At 45.5% G+C, this 24980-nt stretch overlaps 2 protein-coding genes across 2 annotated transcripts; one reads left to right on the top strand and one right to left on the bottom strand.

The window, feature by feature from the left end:
* Window positions 1-6233: 6233 nt before the first annotated feature.
* cysltr1 (cysteinyl leukotriene receptor 1) lies at window positions 6234-7280 on the bottom strand (the record flags this gene model as incomplete). The annotated part of the gene is made up of 1 exon (XM_079228872.1): window positions 6234-7280. The coding sequence occupies one exon, from the start codon at window positions 7278-7280 to the stop codon at window positions 6234-6236; it is 1047 nt and encodes a 348-aa protein (XP_079084998.1).
* Window positions 7281-22968: 15688 nt separating this feature from the next.
* Window positions 22969-24544, top strand: lpar4 (lysophosphatidic acid receptor 4; the record flags this gene model as incomplete). The annotated part of the gene is made up of 2 exons (XM_079228317.1): window positions 22969-23544; window positions 23667-24544. The coding sequence occupies 2 exons, from the start codon at window positions 22969-22971 to the stop codon at window positions 24153-24155; spliced, it is 1065 nt and encodes a 354-aa protein (XP_079084443.1). The 3' UTR covers window positions 24156-24544.
* Between the last annotated feature and the right edge of the window lie 436 nt (window positions 24545-24980).

Genomic DNA, 24980 nt, shown 5'->3' with positions numbered 1-24980 from the left:
CTGAGTTTTAAAATGTGTCTGAGGGACACTAGGAAAAATCTTGGAGGACCAAAGAGCCCGACGGAGAGATGAGGAGAAGGCAGGGGTCATAAAGGTTGGCCTAGGTTGGTCTAGGTTTGGTTTCTTCAACAAAGCCTGCTTAGAATAGCTTACTGTGGAAGGACCTTTGAGGTTAAAAGCCTTTAAAAGAGAGGCTGGTACATTAAGTGGGCTTTAGGAGGGTTCAATGAAACAATTAAATGAAAGATCTCTCAGCCTTCACCACGTCATTAAGAGTATCCATTAGTTCTCTGGGATGCAGTCGGTGCATTTTGAGCTTCGTGGCTCTCCACAATGCCCTTTAACATTTAAATTGACAGCCGCAGCCTCGTTTTTGAATCTCATACGGCAAGATAAGATATTTCTTTATTAGTCCTGCAGTGGGGAAATTGCAGGATTACAGCAGCAGACAGGTAAAGTGCACACAAGAGACACATAAAAACAAGTAATATAAATAAACAGTAATACAAACAGTAAAGAATCCACAATAGCAATATTATATATACAGACAGAATACATGTATTTATATTGCACCAGTTGAAGTGACCAAAGTGATTGAAGTGTTTTTGTGGTCTACCGGGAGCTCGGCTGGTTGTGCAGCCTGACAGCAGCAGGAAGGAAGGACTTCCGTACTCCTGAAGACCTCAGTCTCCTCAGCAGAAAGAGTCTCCTTTGTCCCTTTTTTATATGGTGCTTGTGTGTGGTCAAGTCCAGTTTATTGTTCAAGTTCAGGTACTTATAAGACTTCTCAATGTCCATTCACCACCAGCTCCTTGGTTTTACCAGAGTTGATGTGGAGGCGGTTCCGCTGGCACCATCTTAAAAAGTCCTGGTTCAGTTCCCTGTATTCCTTGTCATCGTCGGCTGAGATGAGTCATCAGAGAATTTTTGTAAGTGGCAGTTATCAGAGTTGTGTTTGAAGTCCAAGGTGTATCAGAGAAGAGGAATGGAGCCAGAACGGTTCCTTGTGGGGCCCCTGTGCTGCAGGACACCCGGTCTGACTCACACTGCTGTATCCACACATACTGTGGACGGTTGGTGAGGTAGTCCAGGACCCATGCAGTGAGGTGGTGGTCCACCCCGGTCTGCTCCAGCTTGTCCCTCAGAAGCAAAGGCTGGATGGTGTTGAAGGCACTGGAGAATTAAAAAAACATGACACACAGGTGGTCAGACTCTTGACAGATACGTGTTTTTTTTCAAATCGAAGGACTCGGTGAGATTGAGAAACGTATTTATAGTCATAAAGATGAAGATTACAATCTCCAACCATTATAACTTTGTCCTGCTTTATAACGGTGTGATAAGTGTGATGAAAAGGAATCATTTCAAAATACAATACATGGGATTTAGCCGAGCGACTCTGAATATTTACAATTGAAAAGAACAGAAATTATTGGAGAAAAGTATGATGTACAATATTTCTAGGATTGATAGCGCTGTTTTCCTTCTTTCAAAAATCTTAATGCTTTGTATCTATCTATGGGATAAAGCGTGTTTTTCTTGATGCCCCCGGTTAAATAATGACACAAATTATTGTACTGGAAAAAAAAAAAGTCTGGAGCATCATTTGTTCTGAGACAAACAACAGATTTGTATTTATCTTTTCCACAAACCCCAGAAGGCTTTATACGATGGTTGGATAACATTTAAAAAAGTCACGCAAACCTAGAGGCCTTTCTCTCTGCGTGTGCGTCACAGCACGGGCCAAAAATAAACTGCCGGCTGAAACACAAGGACTGTCGTGGATGAACTGTTGCGCCGTTCACAAAGCTTCCTGTTGGAGGCAGATAGGGCGGGTCTGCAGGGGGAGTACGCTCGGAATAAAACAAAAGGGGGCTGGCGTGTTTGGCAACACACAAAGTGATCGAGCGGGCAATCCAAAGTGTTTTTGTCTGTTTTTAATATGTAGTGAACGTCTGAGTAATAGCCTGACATAGCTTGACTCATGCTCCTCTAAAAGCTCCACACTGCTATTAACTCATCGGAGCTGTTGGTCTGCCTCACTCTCCTCCGACCTGAACTCAACAGCGACCATAACACTTCAGCTTGACCTTTGACCCTTCACTCTGGAGGCAAAGAACTTACTTTCTGCATGTGGCCTTTGATGTCGCTTCAGTGGTCATTATAAGAGCATAGATTTAGCGCGACCATGCACACACACACACACACACACACAGACACACAGACAGACATATGTGCACACACAGTACTGTATGCAGGCACTCATCAGAAACAGCAGTGTTTTAAATGGGAGCCTCGGTGGGTCTGGGTCATGTGATAGGATGTCGGTAAGCTGCACAAGGCTTGGTCATGTTTACTGACCTGTTTTGCACCTCAGGATACTAACCAGACAAAGGATCTAATGATGGAGACTCGGCGCTGTGCTGTGTTGAGCAGACACGTTTGGATCCATGCTGTGTCCACATACCAACGGAGTTGCAGGCCTCACTATAGGGACTTGGGCTCTGCATGCTTCTTCCTTCCAACGTGCATCAGCGAGGTGGACGGCCAGGCTGCAAATCAAGTCTGGCTGCGTCAAACATCGGGCCTGGAGCAGAGCTCCACTGCAGACCCGCCATGAACTATGACAAGCGTGAAGGAACAGGCAATTTTCTGCACTTTTCCCACATCTCCGCTGTTTCCTTTAGGGAGGACATTTTTTTTCTATTTGCATCGACAGTAGTTTATGAGACCGTGATAATAACTGGGGACTTCTTGTTTAAAGCTGCTCTCCATATTTAAAGGTGGATGACTATACAAATACCGAGAGGAAAACAATAGAGAAGTCCTCTCCATTAATTCCGTCAGAGTTTTTTTAGCACCTTTCAGCTCTTTATTTTAGTTTTATGATCCAGAACTTTAACGTTTTGGTTTACTCTCATTAGTGTCATTTTCGGTCAAAGCAGGCAGCTGTTTTCAGTGAAAAAGCTCTAAAAACCCACTTAACCGTGCACCTGCCCAGCACCAAACAGCAGAGTACAGGGGTTCTGGCACAACTTGACACAAAGCTGATGAGTATTTATGGAGATATAACTGCCAGCTGTTGATGGAGACCAAACCGATCTGAAAGGAGAATGAATAATGGACTGACAGGAATGTGACTCTGAATAAATGCTAATGCTGCTGTGTCAGCTGGATGTACAAATAGGCAGCCAACACATTTGCGATGTCATTCTGCTTTACAAGGTGATTATCTGCTGTTGTTTAACGACCTGTTGTGCTGCTTTCAAGTGTCCAAAGATGTTATTCAAAGAAAGAGTGAACCCTTCCTGATGTATTGTATTAAAGGAGGCGCATGTCATGTCATCGGGACATCTTATGACCTGATGGGTGCCTTTCCAAGGTATTTGCAATTATGAGTCCCACGTGTACAGGAAATCCAAAGAAACGACTTACGGTAAAAGCAACGCTCCTGCAGCGCTCCTCTGACTGTTTCTGCACTCATATGGTGGACATTAACACACGCAATCATGTTGTAATCCTAACTTTTTCCCAAAAAAAACAATCAAGACTTCAGCCAAATCACTTTTGGAGTACAGCAAACCTGGAGCACAGATGAAAGGGAGGAGTGTTTCCTGCAGTGCACTGGGGTGCACAGTTATCCGCAACAAGCAAGTGGGACTTAAGCGGGGACTTTCCTTACTTCCTGCATGGCGAGTATGTCCGCCGAGTGGTACACAAAATGCAACAACAGACTCCCATCTCGGAGATTGTCCGGCTTTGCAGACTGAAACAAACATCTTTTTGTGCAGCTGGAGGAGGGAGCCGATCATGTGCTCGATATTATCTGTTTATGAAGTTGTAACACAGAGCCCTCTATGTTCTAATCAGCAGGGCGGCCTCAGCAGCCTGGCCTCTCTCAGTGTGGTTTTGTATCTCTAATTGGCCGGGAAGCTGGATTCTGGTCTTGCTTTTGGGTTTGCTGTATAGAAGGATGCTCTTACCCTTTTCTATAAATATAGCATGTTTTTTAATAGCGTTTATGTGCCATACTGACAGCTTTAAGACTTTTTTTTGCACACATTTAATTAGTCACAGTGTAACAAAACTCCTCTTGCAGTGCTGCGGCTCATTGCTTTCTCATCTCAGAGAAACCAAGACGATTAATAGAAAAGCATCGGGTGAAGACGCTCAGCCGTGAATCTTGTGGAGGACAGCGGCAAGAATGTGTGCTGGTGCGACACCCAGTGGACGGAGGTGGTGACTTCCATCATAGTGAGGGTTTTTAATAGGATCATACTGAACTGACATGCATTGGATGATTTATTGATGCAGTTATCATACATGACACATTATTTGCACACGACAGGATTACAGCAGCATCATTTCTCATTTGCTTTCTCGCTATGATACCAGTCTCACATCTGCACAGAAAAATATGAAACTCCAGCCAGGAGCTGGTTATCTTAGCTTAGCATAAAGAGTGGAGACACACACATCTAAACCAAGCTTAGGTAAACTTTACCTAATATGAAGCTGTAGCTTCATATTTACCGCACAGTTATGAGAGTGGTGTCGTACTTCTCATGTGACTCTTGAGAGCCAAAAAATACAACAAATTAAACTCCCTTAAAGTTGAGAAAATCCTAATTCATCATCATCATCATCATCATCATCATCAATATTATTTAGAGAAAACATGCACAGAAATATATACCAAATTCTGAAGCACAAAAATGGAGTAAAATTAATTATTATAAGCGTGGAAAATCATAATCACTCAACACAAAAAAAAGGTTGTGGTCATAACAACTTAACGAAAATGCTAAAAAAACAAAACAATGATAGAGTAATTATCAGAAAAAGAATAGTAAAGGTCTACAGTAGTCAACACAGCATAGTTTAGCCCTTCTTGTGTGATACACAACTCAATAAAAAACATTTAAAAAGTATCTACAATACATTTATATACTGTGAATTCATATATATAATTCCACGGTTTGAGTATAGTCACTGTCACAATGATAACGCAGAACAACGTCACTACAATACTGAACACTTTTCATTCTTTAGAATTATACATGAGACTGAGACTTGCCACTTACATGTTTAAATACTCTTTTTTTCAGCCATTCTTCTCTTTGTGTTTCTCTCAACTCCTTCCCTGTTTGTAAATGAGCTCCTTACAGGAATACTACACACACTAGATCAGTGGTTCTTAACCTGAACCCCAGGGGTTCGGCGAGTCACTCTCAGGGGTTCGACGGGGGTCAAGACACACACAGTATAGTCCGGTTCACACGAGCGCTGACATCTTTGCTCAAGTAGTTGCAGATCTGATTTCAAGGCCAGCAAAATTCAGCCTCCAACTCGACTCCACCGGCGTTTCCAATCTAAGCCAGCTTGTTGTATTTGTGCACTATATGAAAGACGACGAGATAAAGGAAGATTTTTTATTTTTAGTCTATGTGAAGAAACTCGCGGATGACTTCAGAGACAACGATCTTTCGTGTAATGTGGTTTCCTGCCCTGCCCGGCTGGCTGGTAGACATGAAAACTAAGAAAAGGAACAGACTTTGTTGCGAAAATGATATGAGAGTGGCACTTGCCAAGGTGAAGCCGTGCATTTCTGAACTTGTATCTGAAAGGCAACAGCAAAAATCACATTGATTTGCAGTAAATATTCATTGAGTTATGTTTTTGTGTGAAATTCATGTTTTGTTGGTTTTGTTCTTTGAACACAGTGATTTTGTGTGCAACTGATGCATGGTTCATTTTGTGCACTAACAAAATATATACCTATGTTTTGAAGAAATCATATTTATTTTTTCCAATTACGAAGGGTTCAGTGAATGCACTGATGAAGCTTGCAGGGTTCAGTACCTCCAAAAAGGTTAAGAACCACTGACCTAGATGAACATTTGTATATCAGTTACACGCCCCGTATTACATTGAAATTATGAAAAATATTTTTTTCATGACAAACCAAAAAAACAAACCAAAAAATCTAAAAAGGCCTTAATGAACTGAGGTAAATGGGGACGCCGTTTAACGACAGCGAAACTATATTCAATCATCTGTTTACAAACCCTCACGCATGCCGTGCAGTACCAAGCCCTATTCTCCTTTCACTGTGGAAGCATGCCAGAAAAGGTTTTCTTTGAGAATTAAAGGTAAGTGAAATACAAATGGTACTATTGTGGGTGAAGTATTCCTTCAATCAAATCCCGAGATGCTTGTTTGTCTGGTACAAATTAACTGGCAGCAGCAAGGTGGGTGTTCGCAGACTCTGAGTCTGAGACTGAGACGGGCTTTATTCTGGTTATACGGTTCAGGGGGTTGCCCTTCACCGTCTTGCGCAGTGAGGACAAGCGAGTGCGGAAACCCTCCCCGGAGAAGAAATAAAGCAGTGGATCGAAGCACGAATTGGAAGCGGCCAGGCAGAGCGTCACCACGACGGACTTCTGCATGGCCAACTGCTCTGGGCAGGTGGTGTCCTTCCGCGACAGGAAGCTCAGGTGGATGGTGCGCTGCACGTGGTACGGCATGAAGCTGATCAGGAAGGTCAGCAGGACGATGACGATCATCCGGATGGCCCTGGCGCTCGCGCCCTGCTGCCGCCGGGCAGAGTTGTTGCGCAACAGCAGGGCGCGGATGATGCCAGCGTAGCAGAGCAGGATGACCAGGAAGGGCAGGGCAAAGCCCACCACCAGAGAGAAATAGTTCATCTTAACTAGTCCCTGCACACCTCCCTTATCACTTGGAGGCTCAAAGCACTTGGTTTTGTTTGTGTGGGTGTCAACAACCTGGCCAGACATCAGGAAGGGCGAGGAGGTAAGACAGATGAACACCCAGATACCCAAGCACACCAGGCGAGCGCGGGTCTCTGTCGCCAGCCGCATGTTCTGCACAGGAAAGACGATGGCCATGAAGCGCGTGATGGACATGGCACCCATGAAGTAGATGCTGCAGTAGAGGTTTACATAGAGGGCGTAGGAGCTGATACGGCAGAGGAAATCGCCCTGGTTCCACTGGCCCTTGTTGACATAGTAGAGAACTCTCAGCGGCAGCGTCATGACGCCCAGCAGGTCGGATACTGCCAGGTTCAGCATGTAGATGTGAAAGGGTGAGCTTTGGCGGTACGTTCGGATCAGCACCACCAGGGCGAAGCCGTTCCCAACCAGGCTCAACACGGTGATGAGAGAGTAGGACGTGGAGTAAACCTGGTTACGGAAGTCATCGATGGGTTCGGTAGAGCATTCGGTAGAGTTGCTCCCGTCGGTGCCTGTCAGATTTGACATTTTTGATCACACCTGTAGCTGCAGAGACAACGGAAGAATGGCATGGTGAAAGTGTGCAAAAGAGAGCGTGTGAAGGATAGGAAAAAAGAAAGAGAGCGTGGTGACTTTGATGTTTCAGATAGTAGACAAGCATTTTCGACGTCTGTCGTTGGGTGAAAAAAGATAAACGTGTATGACGCAATCTTTTTGCAACCAACTTCTATTTATCTGTGTATCAATCAGGTAATACATTTGTATGCTTGTTACATTAACTGGCAGCCTTGCTTGAAAATACAAATGCAATAAAAAAAAACTTTGAATAACATAAAATGCATTCATTGCTCCAGAATGTCATGCACGTTGCTGTAAACTTGTGTATCTGTGTCCATCATGCTGGATGCCTGCTTGCGTTGTCTCTCTTGTTTTGTCTTTTCTTTGAAGGAGCGTAAAATGTGGCCAAATATTGAATGTGACATGTTGCATTATAACTACTAGCTGTAATAATCTTACTTGCCCAAAAGTGAGAAACATCTCTGATTTAAAAACCCAGCCCTCCTTCCTTACTTACCTCTGTATTCCTGTCTGTGTCGGAGCGTTGCAGCCGGTCGTTGCTCTGGTCTCTTGGTCTTCTCTGCCTCGTCTGCCAGATGTCGTAGCAGCAGTGGGAGGAGACTGCGGCAGGTGGCCACTTCCTCACAGCCTCAGTAGTTGAGGAGCTTTTCTTATCATCTTCTTCTCTCTTCTACCAATGACATCATCAACCATTACGGACACATATTTACAATAAACTAAAAAGAACTGCGGGTGAAAAGAAAAAGAGGAGGGCATTAACATGGAAAGTTGTGCTCCTGTTAGTTGGTTGCTCTGAATTTTAATTTACTTTTATTTATTGACTCAATATTTGAATATACGACATTTAGATGAATCCTATTTGCATCATTTGAGCAACTTTGTCAATACAAAACACAATAAAGCCCCAGAGCTTGTTTACATTGTGGTCATCACTGAACGACTCTGTTCTGAACACTGTAATCTGCCTAATTGTGTATCATCTCCCACTTCTGCCTCATTTCCTTTTATTAGCGGATCTGTTCCGCTGAAACTGTATGTTATCTTTTTGACGAGGAGGAACATCCGAGTCATTTGGCCGCGCTTCAGAAGCAAGTCAAGAGCATTATTATAGCACCTTATTAATCTTGAGGCGTGAGGCGGCAAAGGGATATACTGCACATGGGTCCATCAAGACAACCACTTTTTAATGATGAAAGTTAGTTATGACCCAGCATTTCCTTTCAAAGCTCCTAATGAGTGTGATTTGTAATGAGTAAATGGACAGCGGATGCTGCAGTGGAAATGGGCAAAGCTGAAAGGCCGTTGTGGTGGACGTAATTCATGTGTAACTCATTTAGTGGTTAGGGACCAGCAAAGACAAACATCAAGACCCCACTTGCACTCAGGACCTGTCTGTACCAAAATCACTGACTTTTTATCAGAGTTATTACTCGATGAGCTCCACAGTGCAGAAGGGAACGGAGAAGAATATTTGAGTTTTGACCCATCTGACATGTTGAAACTGCGTCTGTAGTTTATATCTGTCAGCATCTACAGGTGGTTGACAACCAATGGTGGTTGAGTTGAGTGTATTTTCATGAGCTGGCCTCTTCCTGGAATCATAATTTCAGTGATCTCCAATATCCAATAATGTGAACGGGAAGTCAAAAGGCTTAATAAACTAAGGTGCCTTATCATGCAATATTTATTTGTTCGTGGTGCTGGGTGTGGCAGGAGTGGGTTTTGTTATTAGCAAGTATACAAAATTCAATGATTGATATTAATAAAACAGTACTAGTATCAATTGGATTCTGAATATAGATGAATGTTATCTCAAAATGTCAAGAGTCAAAGTATTATTCCACATTGATAGAGTGAAAAGTGAAGGGTTGAATCCGAGCACTGACTATAACAACCAGCTATTATTGCAGAAAACTGCTCTTTAAAACTATAACAACTATAAACATTTACCATAATGATACTCAACAAACAAGCATGTGGTGAGGGGAGTGTGTGTGTGTGTGTGTGTGTGAGTTCAACTCATGGTTGAATGCACTTAAAAGCGTCAGTTAAATGTGTGTGTGAGTGAAAGGAAAGCACTCAAAGCAAAGTAAATCCTCACCGCAGTAGTAAAGTTCACTAACTGAAACTTTATCACACACAAAACGAACAGGCGAATGTAAAGTTTGGTAGCTTCTGGTGATTTAATTGATGAAATACAGTCTCAACCTTTACACCTTTTCTGATTTAAATGCGACATAGATCAGCAGCTATGACACACAATGACACAACACTTGTGTTTCACAGCACTGAACGGGACTTGGCAGTCTGTAAAATACACAAAAACACGGTAACAGTTCGGTTCAACCCCCTAAACAAAAAAAAAAGGTTACAAAAACACAAGGCACATTAAATAGCCTAGAGTTTTTTTCAGCGTGAGAAATACGATGTGTGGCGGGAGGGCGTGACTTAAGACCGAAATGCGTGACAGTCACGCTCAATGCGTGACACTTGAGAGCCCTGCAATAGCCTTTGACATTTGAAGTAAAGGGAGCATGGTTCCTCCGACATGGTTCAGTAAGATGTTACTGCTGCTGAGCGTGTGAGACACTAGAAGATGTGGTCATTGGTTTCTTCTAAACTTGAATATCATTTTCTCCAAACTCAATCGTAACCATGATCGCTCCTTAATCTCAACCAAGCCTTTTCAGTTGCCTCAGCTTAGCCTAAATCTGCTTTTTTTTGTGGCTACTTGCGGTTAGCGTAAACACGTTGTAAATGCAACATTGACATACTAACACCGTTTAAGGTGATGTGGTGAACAGTTGCCTATTAACTCATCCGACGAATAAAGAGCAACATGAGCGCTCTCCTTTTAGCTCTGTTTTCTCTGAGGGGAACTGCTAGCTCTTTAGCAGCTAAAAGCTACATTGTGTTCACCAACTAGTCGCTAACTGTGTGTGAAACTGTGTTTTCTTTCATATTAATGTATCCTGACCATAAGAAGTGGCAGAAAGCGCTTGTGTGAGTCCTTTAGGAGCTTAGAAAGCTGCCTCCTTCTGTCGTTGAGGTATGAACACTTGTCCGCCTCTGTTTACTAGATACAGATACTCCACATATTTGAGCTGGTCTAGCAGCCTCTCAGCACCGCTCCTTTCATGGAAGTGGGAGCATCTGTTTCTCAATCGCCACACATCTCATAATCGCTGTGTGAGTCATTTCAGAACCTTTTGTTAAGTGCAGTTTAGTTCATTTATCATGCTTTAACAGAGAAATTCATGGAGTTGAGATTTAAAAGAAAAGCAGGCTTATTAAAGGCAAAGACAAATAGTAGCAGGGTGTTCGGCCTACACTGAGATCTATTGTAATTTAAATGGCTTTTTTGTTGCTCTCACAGAGTCGGTAATACCCTGCAGACAAGAATGTTCTCATTGGTCACTTCATCTCAGCAGTTTGGTGCGAAGAGATAAGATTCAAACAGAAAACTGGAAGGGAAACAACAGACCTCTGTGGTTTCCTATTTGCTGACATAGTTTGTGCAGTTCAGATTGTTTGTTGGCTGATGTGCCGATAATGCTTCATACATCCTGGAGGCTTCAGGTCCGTGTAAACATCTGACTGTTCAGGATTCACGTACTGCAAAGTTAATATTACAAATAATGGAATAGCACTCTGTTGGTTCATTAAAAAAATCAAAAAGAATAAAAGCCACAGTTCAGGCATGGCACAGCATCTCTGTTCATGGAAATATATAGTTTATTCAAATAGCCTTTATAAATGGAACATGTGGTTTCAAGAGGATCGCTGTAAAGTTTAATCTTTCCTATCCCCAAAGGAATGGCTTCAGGCCTTGTTTACATAACTTCTCACACCCATCCAGCGTGGATGACAGAAATAGTTGAGCGTGTGCACACACTGATGAACCAATACGCTATAGTGTGTACAGAGGAACAAGGAGAAATGTACGTAGAACATGACAAGGAAGCTTCCACGTTATTGTATATCTGATGATGAGCACGCTATGAAGCGCTCAACATTTTACGTTTTAAACTGCCAGTTTATGTGAGCCTATGTTGTCACAGGTCGTGGTCAGGTCATACGGCCATCTTTGAATTTCTCAACGGTTGTGTGAAGTCATCAGCTTCATCCGTGCAGTTCTTTGAGGCATTGCGGCCGCGTTCAACACAGATGAACGGAGCAGATTTCACTCATTACACAGGGAAGTTAATCTCATCATCTGCAAATACAATCTGTATTAACGTGAGCTATATGGAACTTCCTCTTCAATCAAATTGGCTTTTTCTCTCACCAACTAGTTTGGGAAAACAAGTTAGTAGAACTATATACACGTAATTTCTTGGAGGACACACAAATACTCACATGTTGCGTGATGCATTCTTACTCACCCAGCCTATTGAGCACAAAACTCAAAACAAAAACACCTGTTCCCAGTCAACCATCACAGAAATGCCGGGACCAATTCATGAAGCAACGCCCCCTAGAAATCGCACCCTATTTGCTGTGGATACGGTTGTGTGTTTCTCCCCGCCTGGCCGAAAACAGCATCCAACGTGCTGGCGCCTGATAGAAACATTTACTCGACACCTGGTGGTAAAATCATTGATCAGGACATTTACACTCGCACTGTGCCACTGACAGCCCGCTGCGGGGACACTCATCATGGTGAGCTTCAGTTCACCAGCATTTTCTTGACTGGCTGTGTGTAAGACATCTTGGTCAACTCCCTTCCTGGCACCAACTCGCCCATGTAAAGCTCCTTTTTTGGCTCCGCGTTGGATGGAATAACACAGAGGTTTTCGGTTGGTGATGCATGGAAATCCCTCGGGCACAGATTCTCCTGCAGCATGAGTCAAACGCAGTCTGGCTCTCCTCCAGACCAGACATGATGACATTTGCAGACAGAACCGGTTGAGTTGAAGCAACCAGAGTAGATCAAGAGAAGAGAGACGCACACGCTCTCATTCAGCCTCTGTGAGAAGAGGTGAGGGCATGGCGGGTTGGGGAAATCGCCCAAATCAGCTCGTGTCAGCTCGTGTCAGCTCGTGTCAGCTCGTGTCCAGGTGAAACATGACGTTCAATCTCCACTTCCTGCCAATACACAGGTGAGTCTCTTACAAACAAGGTTACATTCTTTGCTTACGGGTAAATACATGTGAAGTGAAGTGATGTGAAGAACCCCTTTAGATATCTAGAGAGGTCAGCATTGGATCTGAGGGAAGTGGGCGGAGAGAGCTGAGGCATCTTCAACAGAATAATAAGTTTAAATACATCAAAATGATTCATCATGTCACCTGATCTTAAATACACTGATCTGACTTTATTTAAATTGTTGCCATCCATAAATGTAATTATATTTGCGTTCCCTTATGCCTTTATTTGTCATGTGCTTTTTATGAGGATCTTTTATCCTTTTATTTTCAAATTAAACGAAATGCATGCCACACGGATGTTCTCTCCATGGCACTCGGCCAAGACGAGAGGTGACGTTAAACCTCAGTAATGTTCGACTCAACATGCCTATAAAGTTGAGGAATTCATTGATGCCGTGTTTGCTTGCCCGGGCCTCTGCCTACTTACACAACACTGCGCGGCTTAGTCATGAAAGAAAAAGGAGAGTTGTAAAGCTCTTACGTGACGGAGATAAACCACCATTGTGTGTCTCTTGGGTAAAGCAGAGCTCCAAACCCAGGTAGGAGCATTCCACTGACCTCCAAGTGTTGAACTCTCTGCAGGTCAAAGCACGTTTTCAAGGCATTCTGGGAGATGAGCTCTTGCTGCTGGCCTGGTTCAGCCCCAGCAGGAATGCTCTCGACTTCTAAAGGATGGCTGCGTCGGTTCTTGCTGCTGAAGATGGTGACGGTGCTGCTGCTGCCGGACACAGCTGGCCTCCCCCTGCTGGTGGGCTGTGTGTTCAGCCTGCGGGCCCTGGTGCTGCTGCGCTCCCCTCACACCTCCACCAAGCCCTCCACCGTGCTCCTGGCCCGGCTGGCTCTCACAGACACTCTCGTGCTGCTGCACTGGGCGCTCCGGCTGGCCCGGTGGACGGAGGAGTTGTGCTGTGGGACCGAGACGGGCTTCGCGGAGGAGGGGGAGTCGGCTCGGTGGAGGGAGGCGGTGGGCGCGCTCTGTCAGCGGCTGCTTGACACGCACCACCTGGCCTCTCTGCTCCTGCTCGGGCTGCTGGGGCTGGAGGCCACGCTGGTGTCGCGCTGGCCTCAGCAGACTCTGAGATTCAGGACTTCTCACTGGGCTCAGCTCGGCTGCCACCTGGTCTGGATACTTGTTCTGCTGGAACTGTGGTTCTCGCTCCACTCAAACTTTTTGCAGGACTCCAGACCTCTGACTTATTTCTCAACACCTCAAACCTCTGAAAGTTCCTCTCTGGGTCTGATGCCTCCTCCATCCCTTCCAGCGGTCTCCACCTACCTGAGGAGGACATTATGGCTGGTGAATTTATGGATGCATTACGCTGTCCTCTTTAAAAAATCGCAGAAGAGAAAGAGCCTTTTTCATTAAAAGACTTGGCTATACACTATTCCAGGCCTTTTTTAAATTATATTTAATTTATACAGTAAAACTATTTGTAATATGAGTAGTAGATATTCTGAGTAAAATGTATTTATATGGGCTTTAAATTGAGATGTAACTTGAACAGAACAATGGCCCCTGTGGCTACAAGTGACAACTACATATCTGGAATTGACTGTTTATGTGTGTGCACTTTTGACTTTTGTGGTAAAATCACTCAAATGTGGTTTCTTTCTTTTTTCAAAAACTAGAACATAGCTTGAGCATATTTCTAATAAACTGCGTACACACATAAATGTATGACGTGAAGTATGGTGAATACGTTACAGTGGGCCCATAACTACTGTGCAATATGGCTCAAAGTAGGATTTTCTATCAAAGGTTTCCTCAGTTTATGTCTGAGATTCTTGTGAAGGAAGCTGACCTCACATTTCAACAGAAAGAGATTATGATCGGGTTCATTTTGTAAACATGCTCTCAACTGTTTGATCTGGCAGACACTTAAAAGGAAATATGACCCTCGACTAAATGTGTGCAGTATTAACCAGTCCGTTGCAGCAGGATTGTATCCTATGCTGATCTTCACGGTCCCTGATGTTTGTTTGTTTTACAAGATGTGTTCTGATGGAACAACATTGCAGCTAATCATTAGCACAGTAAGACTGATTGAGAGCAGTAAACGCCAACTGGGGCCATTTGGGAGCAATCTATTTTTTCCCCCTAAATAATTGAAATAGCTCCATCTTAACTTGTGTGAATGGCTGCCAGCCACTCAGTTACTCAACTGGCTACCGATCAGATAACACACACACACACACACAGACACACAAAAGCATTTTCTGCATAAAGGTCACAAACCCAGGTTTACAGGCTTGAAGGTGTAACCAGGCATTACACTAATTTGAGGGCACAAAAGGTCACAGATGAATATCATGCAGGTCAACAGTTTGCATTTGTGAGCGACATTTCCACATCACACACCACAACAGAGAAACATCTTGAACTCCTACGCACAGGACATGAGTGAGGAGGAGGAGTAGAGCTCAGGTGAGTGACAGCATCCCTCTCCTTGTGGGTTCTTCAGGGTTTCAGTGAAGTGTGAGCCGTGCCCAGCAGAGGGAAGCACAGCGTTCTCTTTGGTACTTTGTGTAGTCTGTGCAGAGTCCTTTGTAACAAAGAGCAAAACACTAAAGAGAGGATGGAGGGACTCCGCCTCTACAACAAGCTGATTAACATGGCCGCTCAAGTGCGTGTCCGTTCGCATGAGTGTGTAGCTGCAACTTTAAGTGTTCCTGGAACTAATCAATTAAAGATGGAAACCGAGGAACAACGGGGTGAAGAGCATGGAGGAACGCCGGTGGCGTCTTCCTTCCCATGATGCTCTCTGTTTGGCAGAGTGCACTTTTAGCACTGGGGCTGTCAGCCACGGGCAAACAATGTGGGGTGTCAGACTTTTAAATATAACAACAGATCCTGTTGTCCTCTCCAACAGGTCAAGGTTCATTTGGGCCCTGCAGGCTGTGAACGAGCAGAGGAGTGAGGGGACTTCCTTCATCAAGTAATCTGTGCTTAAAAATATATATGAGTGGATGTCATACAATGTTTTTGAATGAATCACATGTTGTTCCCCATGAATGAAGCTCTGCAGCCCATCTTTTGACCAATCATTAACATGCGTACACAGTATATGTTGCTGTTACATGCGGTTCTAGCGCCCCCTTTCTGTCAAAGAATTACTCCAAACCAGCACTGTTAGTTTATAAAGCGCAGAGTGATTTAGGGGCAAAGGACATCTCTGATCTACTACGAACCGCCCAGAGCTCTCCGGTCTCCTGGGACAGGCCTGCTTTCTGTCCCCAGAGTGAAAACTAAACTCCCAGAAGCAGCCTTCAGTTGTTATGCACCACATCATCTGGAACAAAACTCCCAGAAGTCTTCTTGAGGTGTGCTCCAACTCTCCGTTTTTAAATAAAGGCTGAAGACGCTCCTGTTTACCGCTGCCTTTTATTAACAAACCGTGGGACTATATATTCATATCTCACATTGCACTGTGAATGAATGCTCTATTTTTATGTTTTGTTCTATTTGACCTTATTTGTATCATCTTTTTAAATTTTTACCCTTTTAAATCCTATGTGTCCGTGTCGTGTCTTTTTTATTTTCTATACATTGCCTTGTGTTTCTTTTATTAAATACTTCCCAGTCTTCTGTAAAGCACTTTGAATTGCCTTGTTGTTGTTGTACAATAACAACTTGCCTTGCCAAGAAGACCGTGTGTGGAAATGAACTGATCAAACCTTTGACAGACGGCTCTCTGCTGTATATACCCGGAGGCAAAGTACATCGGCCCATTATATCACAGAGACAAACAGATGGCCCTGTCTGCACAGGCCGGGGTCAGTCTGGTCAGCCTGTCTGTCTCGTCTCTCAGACTGGGAGAACAGGCGCTCACCCTTGGCTGCTCATGCTGCACCTTTCACTATCAGCGCTGTGGGGTAAACAACCCGCTGCTCGATCTCCGGCTGAGGCCTCGGAGCGTCTGCGGCCTACACCTCTGCGGCTGAGGTCACAGCCGGCCGCATTGATCCGGGACTCCGCTGCACACTCCGCTGCAGACGAGCTGGTCTCTAATCAGGTCAACGCTGACTCAAGGGGGCTAAGGTCAGCAATGGACGGACACACATACACACTTGGGACGTCCCACAGCAGTCACGTTCATATCAATCCATAAAACCCACGGAGCTCTGGACTCCTGTGTTTTACTGCCTTGCTGCCTTTTGTCCGGCTCTGTTGTCAGGGCAGAGGTATGTACGGCACGACGGGGCTGCCCACTAAACCCTCCTGAAGCCAATGAATGAGAGGATGGACGGAGGCGAGGGGAGGAGAGCAAAGGAAACACACTCATCATCGCATTAAAAGAGAGCAGGACAGAGGGGTCGAGGAAGAGAGGCGATGGAGGGAGGGAGAGAGAGAGCAGTAATGGGGTCTTTGTTCTGGTTGGTGTGACTCACAAAGCCTCGGCCGGGGCCGCACAGCTTGGTTACCGTTACCAAACACGGAGAATCAGGTGGGCGGAGTGTGTTGTGTGTGTGTGTGTGTGTCAGAACTGGGGGATGTCTCTGCGACCCAATCAAACAGGACACGTCTTCTCGGTTCATTCAGTCGTGACATTTCAACACGGCTTTCGCTCCTCCGCTTCCATTAGATTTGTTTCTCGGACGCTTTGACCGTCGGTTCATCACAGGCGACCTGCGCTACGCTGTCGTTGAACAATCAGCTTGTCAGACCAGGTTATGTGGAAGGTACACAACATGCAAGTAACTGACAGGTGACATCTATTCTTTGCGGCATCTGGCCTTCGATTACACAGGAGTCATCTTAAGAGCCACAAAAGAAAAAAAGAATACTTTTTAGTACAAACATTTGGAAAACAGGCAGGCAAGAAGATATTCTAGCACACAGAGAGGTATACGTTGGCAGCCAACCAGCATAAACACAAAATAACTTGAGTGAACACTTCAAGCGGCCTAAGACACGACACTAGTTCAGTAACTGAGTCCACGAGTGTGTGAAGAGCTGAGAGAAGTGACGAGGCAATCGCAGGCAGCTGTGAAGGTAGATTTGGTACAGGTTGATGGCAGGGCACACACAAACACGGACACGGACACGGACCTGTACACACACACCTGTACACACACAGAGAGGAAGCCGGGGACTCTGGGAAACACAATGTTGGTCAGAGGAGGGTCGATCCAGACTGAAATATGTAGATGAGAATATGATACAGACCTTAATGTTCCCCCAGGATAATACGTATGTGGTATGAAATGAAAATATTGTCGTCTCTGAGGTTATCCTATGACTTGTAAGGCGAATACATTAACATGAATATAGTTTTTATTTCCCTCATAATGGCCCAGTAGTGTGTTAACGCAGCCAAAATTGTGTCGGTTTCAAATTCCAGTAACAGGAAAGTCTTTGAACGAAGATTTGAAAATGATTTTGAAGCAATACCATATTTTGAGCTGGCCAAAACGAAGGGAAGTACTGGAATCATGCTGTGAAACATCATTAAAGAAACATGTTTTTATCACAGCGTGCAACTTCTTTAAACACGTGAACTTCAACACCAACAATCCAAAGGTTAAAGACATCTGGTGGTGTGTAATGGATTGTGTGTGTGTGCAGAAAGCAGGATGTCCTGTCCTCCCTGCTGCTATTGTGGAGTGTTCAGCCTGCCAGACGCTACCCCCAAAGTCCACTTCCTCTCTGTCAAGTACCTCTCTCTGTTGCACACACACACGCGCGCACACACACACACACACACAGCCCCATGCCAGCTTGAACACAATGGGAACCTGTCCAACACGCCCCATCACCTGGCTAAAAATAACTCTTTTCGTAGCCTCAGACAAGAAGATTGTATTGTAACAACGGGGTGGCAGCACTTTGATCCGCCAAAATAGCATTGTGCTCATCACACATAGCTGTTAACATATCTTTGGCTGATGTGAGACTCTGAAGATATCATCCCCAGTTTGAACTTTAATTATACACGTGCTCAAGTGATTTGTTTGTGCAAGGACAGTCTCTCACCAGGGGAAGTTCAGTTATTCTCTGGCATAAACAAGCACTTAATCTCAGTTGAAACTATTTGAATTTGTCAAAAAGAGTTTATGAACTCTTCAAGATTGTAAAAGTATCCCATCCTTTGTTTAAAGTAGTATCACAAAGCGATTCTCAGTGTTTTATTATTACATTGAACACTCTGTAAGCGGCATTTTAACGTAACTGGTTGAGGTGGAACTATTTCTTATACTTTGCTGTAATCTATCTATAACAATACACAACCTACACGGTATCACAGGGGGCTGAACCAAACCAGGACACTGGAGGTTGGTTTACGTTTAAAAAAAAGTGTATTCTGCACGGGGATGAGTGATCTGGGCAGGCTGCGGTAGCACGAGGGGGGCAGGCAGACAGGCAGGCAGGCAGGCAGGCAGACAGACAGACAGACAGACAGGCGTCCTGGAGCACCGAAACGGACCAGGATTAGTTCAGGTACAAGAAAACCATAACGAAAAAGAAGAAGCTTGGCCTGCGTGCTGCTACCCACAGTTGTTACGTTTAGATAATGAACTGTGGTTGACACGCCAGCGGGTAGATAGATATACACCGCTGGGATGATTAGCTGATTGCAGACAGGTGTGGACGATGAGCAGGCCGGAGAGCCAGGAGGACCACGCCCACACACACACACACACACACATACACTGGTTTCTTGATTTTTCATATTGTCATTTTCACTTGAATTGTTTTACTGTATGTCAAATCTGTAGCTGCAGAGAAACGAGTAACTAAAGCTGTATGAAGTTATATAGCCTAATGGAAATACTCACGCAAGTGCCTCAACGTGTTTCTTAAGCACTTGAGTCGTGACTTTGGACCACTGGCTCAGCGGTGCTGTTACCACATGCACAGGCCATGTTGCAGTGGCGCTAATACAAACAGCCTGCGGCCTGTGTGTTTATATGACAGCAGCCTGTCTCCCCTCTGTCCTTCCCTCCTTCTCCACTACCCCCCCTCCTCCACCTCTCCTATACTGCCCAGCCGAGGTGCCATTGTCTCGCTTCCTGTAGCCGCGCGAGCAGCCCTCCGCACAGTCCGCGCCCACGCACGCGCGCGCGTCCACCCCTCGCGCACAAACGCCCCAGGCGCGGTGGATGTGAAGCGGTCCCCTCCACTCCAAGCGCACGGACGGACGGAGCGAGTCGTCGGGATTAATTGAGGAAACTCACACCCGCAGTTTGTTTTTTTGCCGTCGCTAACTCGCTGGAAAAGGGTGCCCCGTGACTCCCCTCCTGCAGTCTGGTCCAGGGTGGGTGTGGGTGCGGGGGGAGACGCCGAGCGGCTCCGACACATTCAGGAGAGAAAGACAGGCAACAAGTGCGGAGTTTTCCTTTTGACAGCTGCGCCGCTGCCAGCGTCACAAACCCCAGTGAGCAGGAGGTGAGCTGTCATCCTCTAGCTGCCCGTAAGTCCAGTCCGCTTTGTCTTCACACAATGATGTCTTTCTTTTTGTTGACAAAAATAACATGTGTTGTCTCTCGTTGGGGGAAACTTGTGAGTGGCTGCTTTTCACATGAGAGAACTAATGGAGCCAAGAAATTCAATTATATGTTTAGAGCTGGCACAATGCAGCTACTGGGCTTTGAGCTGTTGTGGTTAAATTGCACACTCAACCTTTAATGAAGGCTACTGCAATTTCAAAGAAGTTAACTTTTTGTTTTGCTATAATTGAACATGATGTGCTGTAAATAGATTTCATGTTTACCACAAGGCTCATTTAATGTGTTCAGGGTCACAGAACAACACCTTTTGTAGTCTCATGCAAATGCACCACAAAACATGCAGCAGTCGTGGAAGAAGTACTCAGATCTTTAACTTAAAAAATACAAAGTAGTTGCATTCAAAATGTTTCCTAAGTAAAAGTACACACGTGTCAGCATCAACATATACTTAATGTACAAAACATAAAAGTACTCTCTATTTAGAGTTGCCCATTATCACAGAATATATCACCAGACTGTAATTACTGATGTATTAATGTGTACATGTTGCTGCTGGTAAAGGAGAGGCTCATTCCAGAGACTTGATATACTTCTTGGTTGCTTCTTATCTATATATATACTTATATATCTATATATAAGTTATCTGAAAGTATGTAGTCAAATGAATGTAGTGGAGTTACAAGTGTAATAGTCTTCCAAAATACATTGGAGTAAAAGTATAAAGTTGCTTGAAATGGAAATACTCAAAGCACAAGTACCTCTACATTGTATTTATTATACTTAGTGAATAGTACACTCCACCTCTGAATTACAGTGGGCCTCAAGTCTTAGGTGCTGATTAAATCTCAATCCAGCCAGTTTTTCTCCACAGTCTCAACAACAATCCTTTTGTGTGTGTGTGTGTGGTAACAGTTTCAGCACATTGCAAACCTTATAAAGAAGTATTTGGAGGACTTCATATTCATGTATTCATCATTGGTTGATTGTGAGACTTGGGACGTAATTCGAACGAGACCTCTCTGATTACAAGCACACTCTGTGTGGCTCTATCAGCTCTGCTGGCTGTAAGGAAGATGTCCTCTCCAACACTGTACGCCTGGTTGTCCTCCACCTTCAACTCTCCCTGCCTCCGCCTTCCTCCTAGCGTGTGAGAGAAAGGAACAGCTGGATGTGAGCTGAGCCTGAACTCGATCCGATCAGATCAGCGGGTCCCAGGGGCCCGTTTCTGTCGGGAAACCCTTTTAAATGTGCAGCTGTCCTCGACCTGTGCGTGAAAATCCAGGTCTGAGAATTCCCCCAGTGGGACTCCTAGAAATCCACAACATGCGTTAAATGTGCCGCTACAGATCTGAAGTGGAGGCGGTTCTGGTTTCCTTACATATAAACTGTGTAGCAGCCAAATCCAATGTTCTATAGACTTGGCAGGAACGACATCAGCTGAATTTGAAGCCGGCACTGTCAGAGGTCCTGGGACCGAGCCACAGTACACAGAACCCTACACTGTGTGTGTGTGTGTGTGTGTGTGTGTGTGTGTGTGTGTGTGTGTGTGTGTGTGAGAGAGACAGATGGGTACAGTGAGGGTATTATTGTGAGGGGCCGGACTGGCCAAAGCTTTTCTGAGGAGGCGTGTGAAAAAGCAGTAAAGATGTCACACCGCAGCTGGCACGGGACAGGGCTGATGGACCGCTCACACACACACACACACACACACACACACACACACACACACACACACACACACACACACACACACACACACACAGAGCATCGCCTTTGTGCGTGTGTGAGGTGAAAAGAGCGATACGAGTGAATCTTTCCAGAGACTCCCTGGATTTATTTATTTTTTACACTCGACCACCTCACTGCCGTTCCGGCTCCGTTGCGTAACACGAGATAAGACCAGTTTAGGGCTTTAAATCGGCCACTGCAGACGTTTAGAACGGCACTTTGCATGAAGCTGGAGGAGTTGGGAGAGAGATTTTAGGTCATAATATTGATCTGAGCTCGATCCAACATCCCCCAATGGCGTGACGGGATAGAGTCTTTCATTGGAGTGATCAGGCTGCACACAGCAGTCTGTTCTGACTTGACCACACAGATCGAGATAACTCAAACTCAACTTATTCCCAACAACCTAGTCCCTGTTCTGACATCACACGCCCGCACAAATATTTTCGCTTCGTGTAAATGACTATAAAAGAATTTTTCTTTGAATTGTTCATGTTGACAACCACACCATTGTGTGTGTCATGGCAACGCTGCTTTGCGGCGGTGGCAGCTTTCGTGCCGAGCCACCAACGCGACTTGTTTACTTCCTGCAGTCGGAGCTCGGCCTCGCATACTTTCTTACACGAACGGTGTTTTAACCTCCTGATCTGTAGTACCGACGTTTACCTCTCGCTCCGCGTGCCTCACTGCCATGTGACGACGGACAGGACTTTATTTATGCGGACAGAAGTCTCCGACAAACATGCAAACACACTGAATGTTACACAGCTATGCCAACACTGAAAGATTGACTAAATACAAGTCACAAACTTGATTGTGAAGCATTTACAATATTTTTCCCAAATATACACATCCATCAAACATTTGTCAAAATGTATATTTGGGGGGTTTGCGTGTTGGCCAGACGTCCGACGGCTCACATATGGTAACAATCGTTCAAATTCCCACTGGTGTAACAAATGTCTGCCTTTTACACACTTTAAACATGAAACATACTCAGTTTACCGTACGCTTCGTCTTGTGGAGCGCTGGAGTTGTTTTCTTCTCTGTCTGTAACTTTTATCGTGAGGAAGTGACCGCGTGTCTTTCCTCCTCTCTCCACAGGATGACTGAGCATCCTGACTGCCTCTGCCTCCGTTTGTGTGTCTGAACGTCCACGATGACTTGGAGGAGCCCTGACTGGTGGAGCTCCTGCTGCTGACACCTCCGGTCCCCAGACATCCGCCTGACCCCCACCCTCACACCCTTTCCTGCCGGCTTCGGCGTACCCTCTTTCTGTGGAGCCCCCCCGCCCTGTCGAAGCCGTCGCCATGGCCAGCCTGGTGCTCAACGAGACCGGAATGGAGGACTGCGGCATTGACGACTCCTTCAAGTACAACTTGTACTCGGTGGTTTACAGTGTGGTCTTCGTCTTAGGCCTCATCACCAACTGCGCCGCCCTCTTTGTGTTCTGCTTCCGGATGAAGATGCGCAACGAGACCACCATGTTCATGACTAACTTGGCGTTATCCGACTTGGTATTTGTTTTCACGCTGCCGTTCAAGGTCTTCTACAATGTCAATCGCAACTGGCCTTTTGGAGATAGCCTGTGCAAGGTGTCAGGCACTGCCTTCATCACCAACATCTACGGCAGCATGCTCTTCCTCACCTGCATCAGCGTGGACCGCTTCCTGGCGATAGTCTACCCTTTCCGCTCCCGCTCCATCCGCACGCGCAGGAACGCGGCGCTGGTGTGTGCCGCCGTGTGGCTGACCATCGTAGGGGGAGGAATATCCGTGACCTTCTTCTCCACCATTAACAACAAACACAGGGCCACCACGTGCTTCGAGGGCTTCTCCAAGAGCACCTGGAGGACCTACCTGTCCAAAATCACCATCTTCATCGAGGTGAGTGAGGAGAGACGGGCTCTGACAGTCAAACATAGTAACAAAGACACTATTCATACACTTCTATTAGCTAACCAGAGACACGACAGTGATGTTTGTTATGCTTCTTATTTCATTCCCAGATCGTGGGCTTCCTTCTCCCCCTCCTGGCCAACTTGGTATGCTCCTCGCTTGTTCTGCGGACGCTGCGGCGTCCGATGACTGTTGGTCATGGCTGTAACAGCAAGAAACGCGTCCTACGGATGATTTTGGTCCATCTGGCCATCTTCATCATCTGCTTCGTCCCCTACAACTCCATCCTCTTCCTGTACGCCCTGGTGCGGACCCAGGCCCTGGCTAACTGCGCTGTGGAGCGCTTCGCCCGGACTCTTTACCCCATCACTCTGTGCCTGGCCAGCCTCAACTGCTGCTTGGACCCGGTGGTCTACTACTTCACCTCAGAGAGCTTCCAGAAGAGCTTGACCATGGGAGGCAAAGGGTCGGGCTCCCGGCCCGAGAGTATGCCCCGCAGCGACACTGACACCCAGGACATGGCAAACACTCTCCCCAAAGACACACACAACCCGGCCAGCAACGGAAAAGAGTCAAAGATGTCCGAGAGTCAGTTCTGACTCGGCACGGAAGAAGGACGATGACGGAGGACAGTGTTGGTTTGATGGGAGCCCTGAATTACAAAAACAAAAGCAAAGCAATCAGCTGTTTGTTCCTGGAAGTGACAAACGCATAACTCAGCAGATTAGTTAAGTCCTGAGGTAAACCCTGAGGTATGGCCTGGGCTTTACGGATTAATCCACCACTGGAGAGCAGAGGAATGTATCTGTGTGTGTTTATTATGAGAGAACACTACGGGGATCAGAGACCCAGCCACACCGGGACTATTGTCCAGAGACACGCAGAGCCTCTAAAAGAGACTGCAACACATCATCACTCAGGCTTAACACACAAACACTCACAAATGCACTGGATCGTGGGTAGAATGGAGATTTCCATCCGCATTGTTGGAATATGCTGTTAAGTACTTTTGTAACTCGCTGAGCCCTTAAGTTGTATTCAAGCTTTCACAGCACATTATATCATGTTAGACCTTAATGTTATGACACTTGTTAGTGTGGTGAGACCCACTGCTATTATAACACAGGAGTTAGATGTGTTGACATTTGAGGCCATTAAATGTCTGTTTTGAATTGCTATCGTGGCTGCCTTTATTATTTCTGCCCACGCCGCCTCGTTCCCGTTGATTCGGTCAAACTAATCTGAACTGGTCTTTGTCAGCATGTCAGTAGGTTTGAACTCATGAGGAAGTTTTTCTACTCTTCATTTCCATCAAGCAGCCAGAGCGATCTTGTTGTCGGATCAGAGGGCGGCTCCGATCCAGTGGGGGACCTTGGCCTGTGTGCCGTGTCACTGGCCAAACGCTTATAATGACTGGAGCAATG

The sequence above is a fragment of the Taurulus bubalis genome, assembly GCF_910589615.1.
Source record: "Taurulus bubalis genome assembly, chromosome: 13".
NCBI classification, from domain to species: domain Eukaryota; kingdom Metazoa; phylum Chordata; class Actinopteri; order Perciformes; family Cottidae; genus Taurulus; species Taurulus bubalis.
Note: the sequence above shows the minus strand (reverse complement) of the source record. Positions and strands in the feature narration are given on the sequence as shown.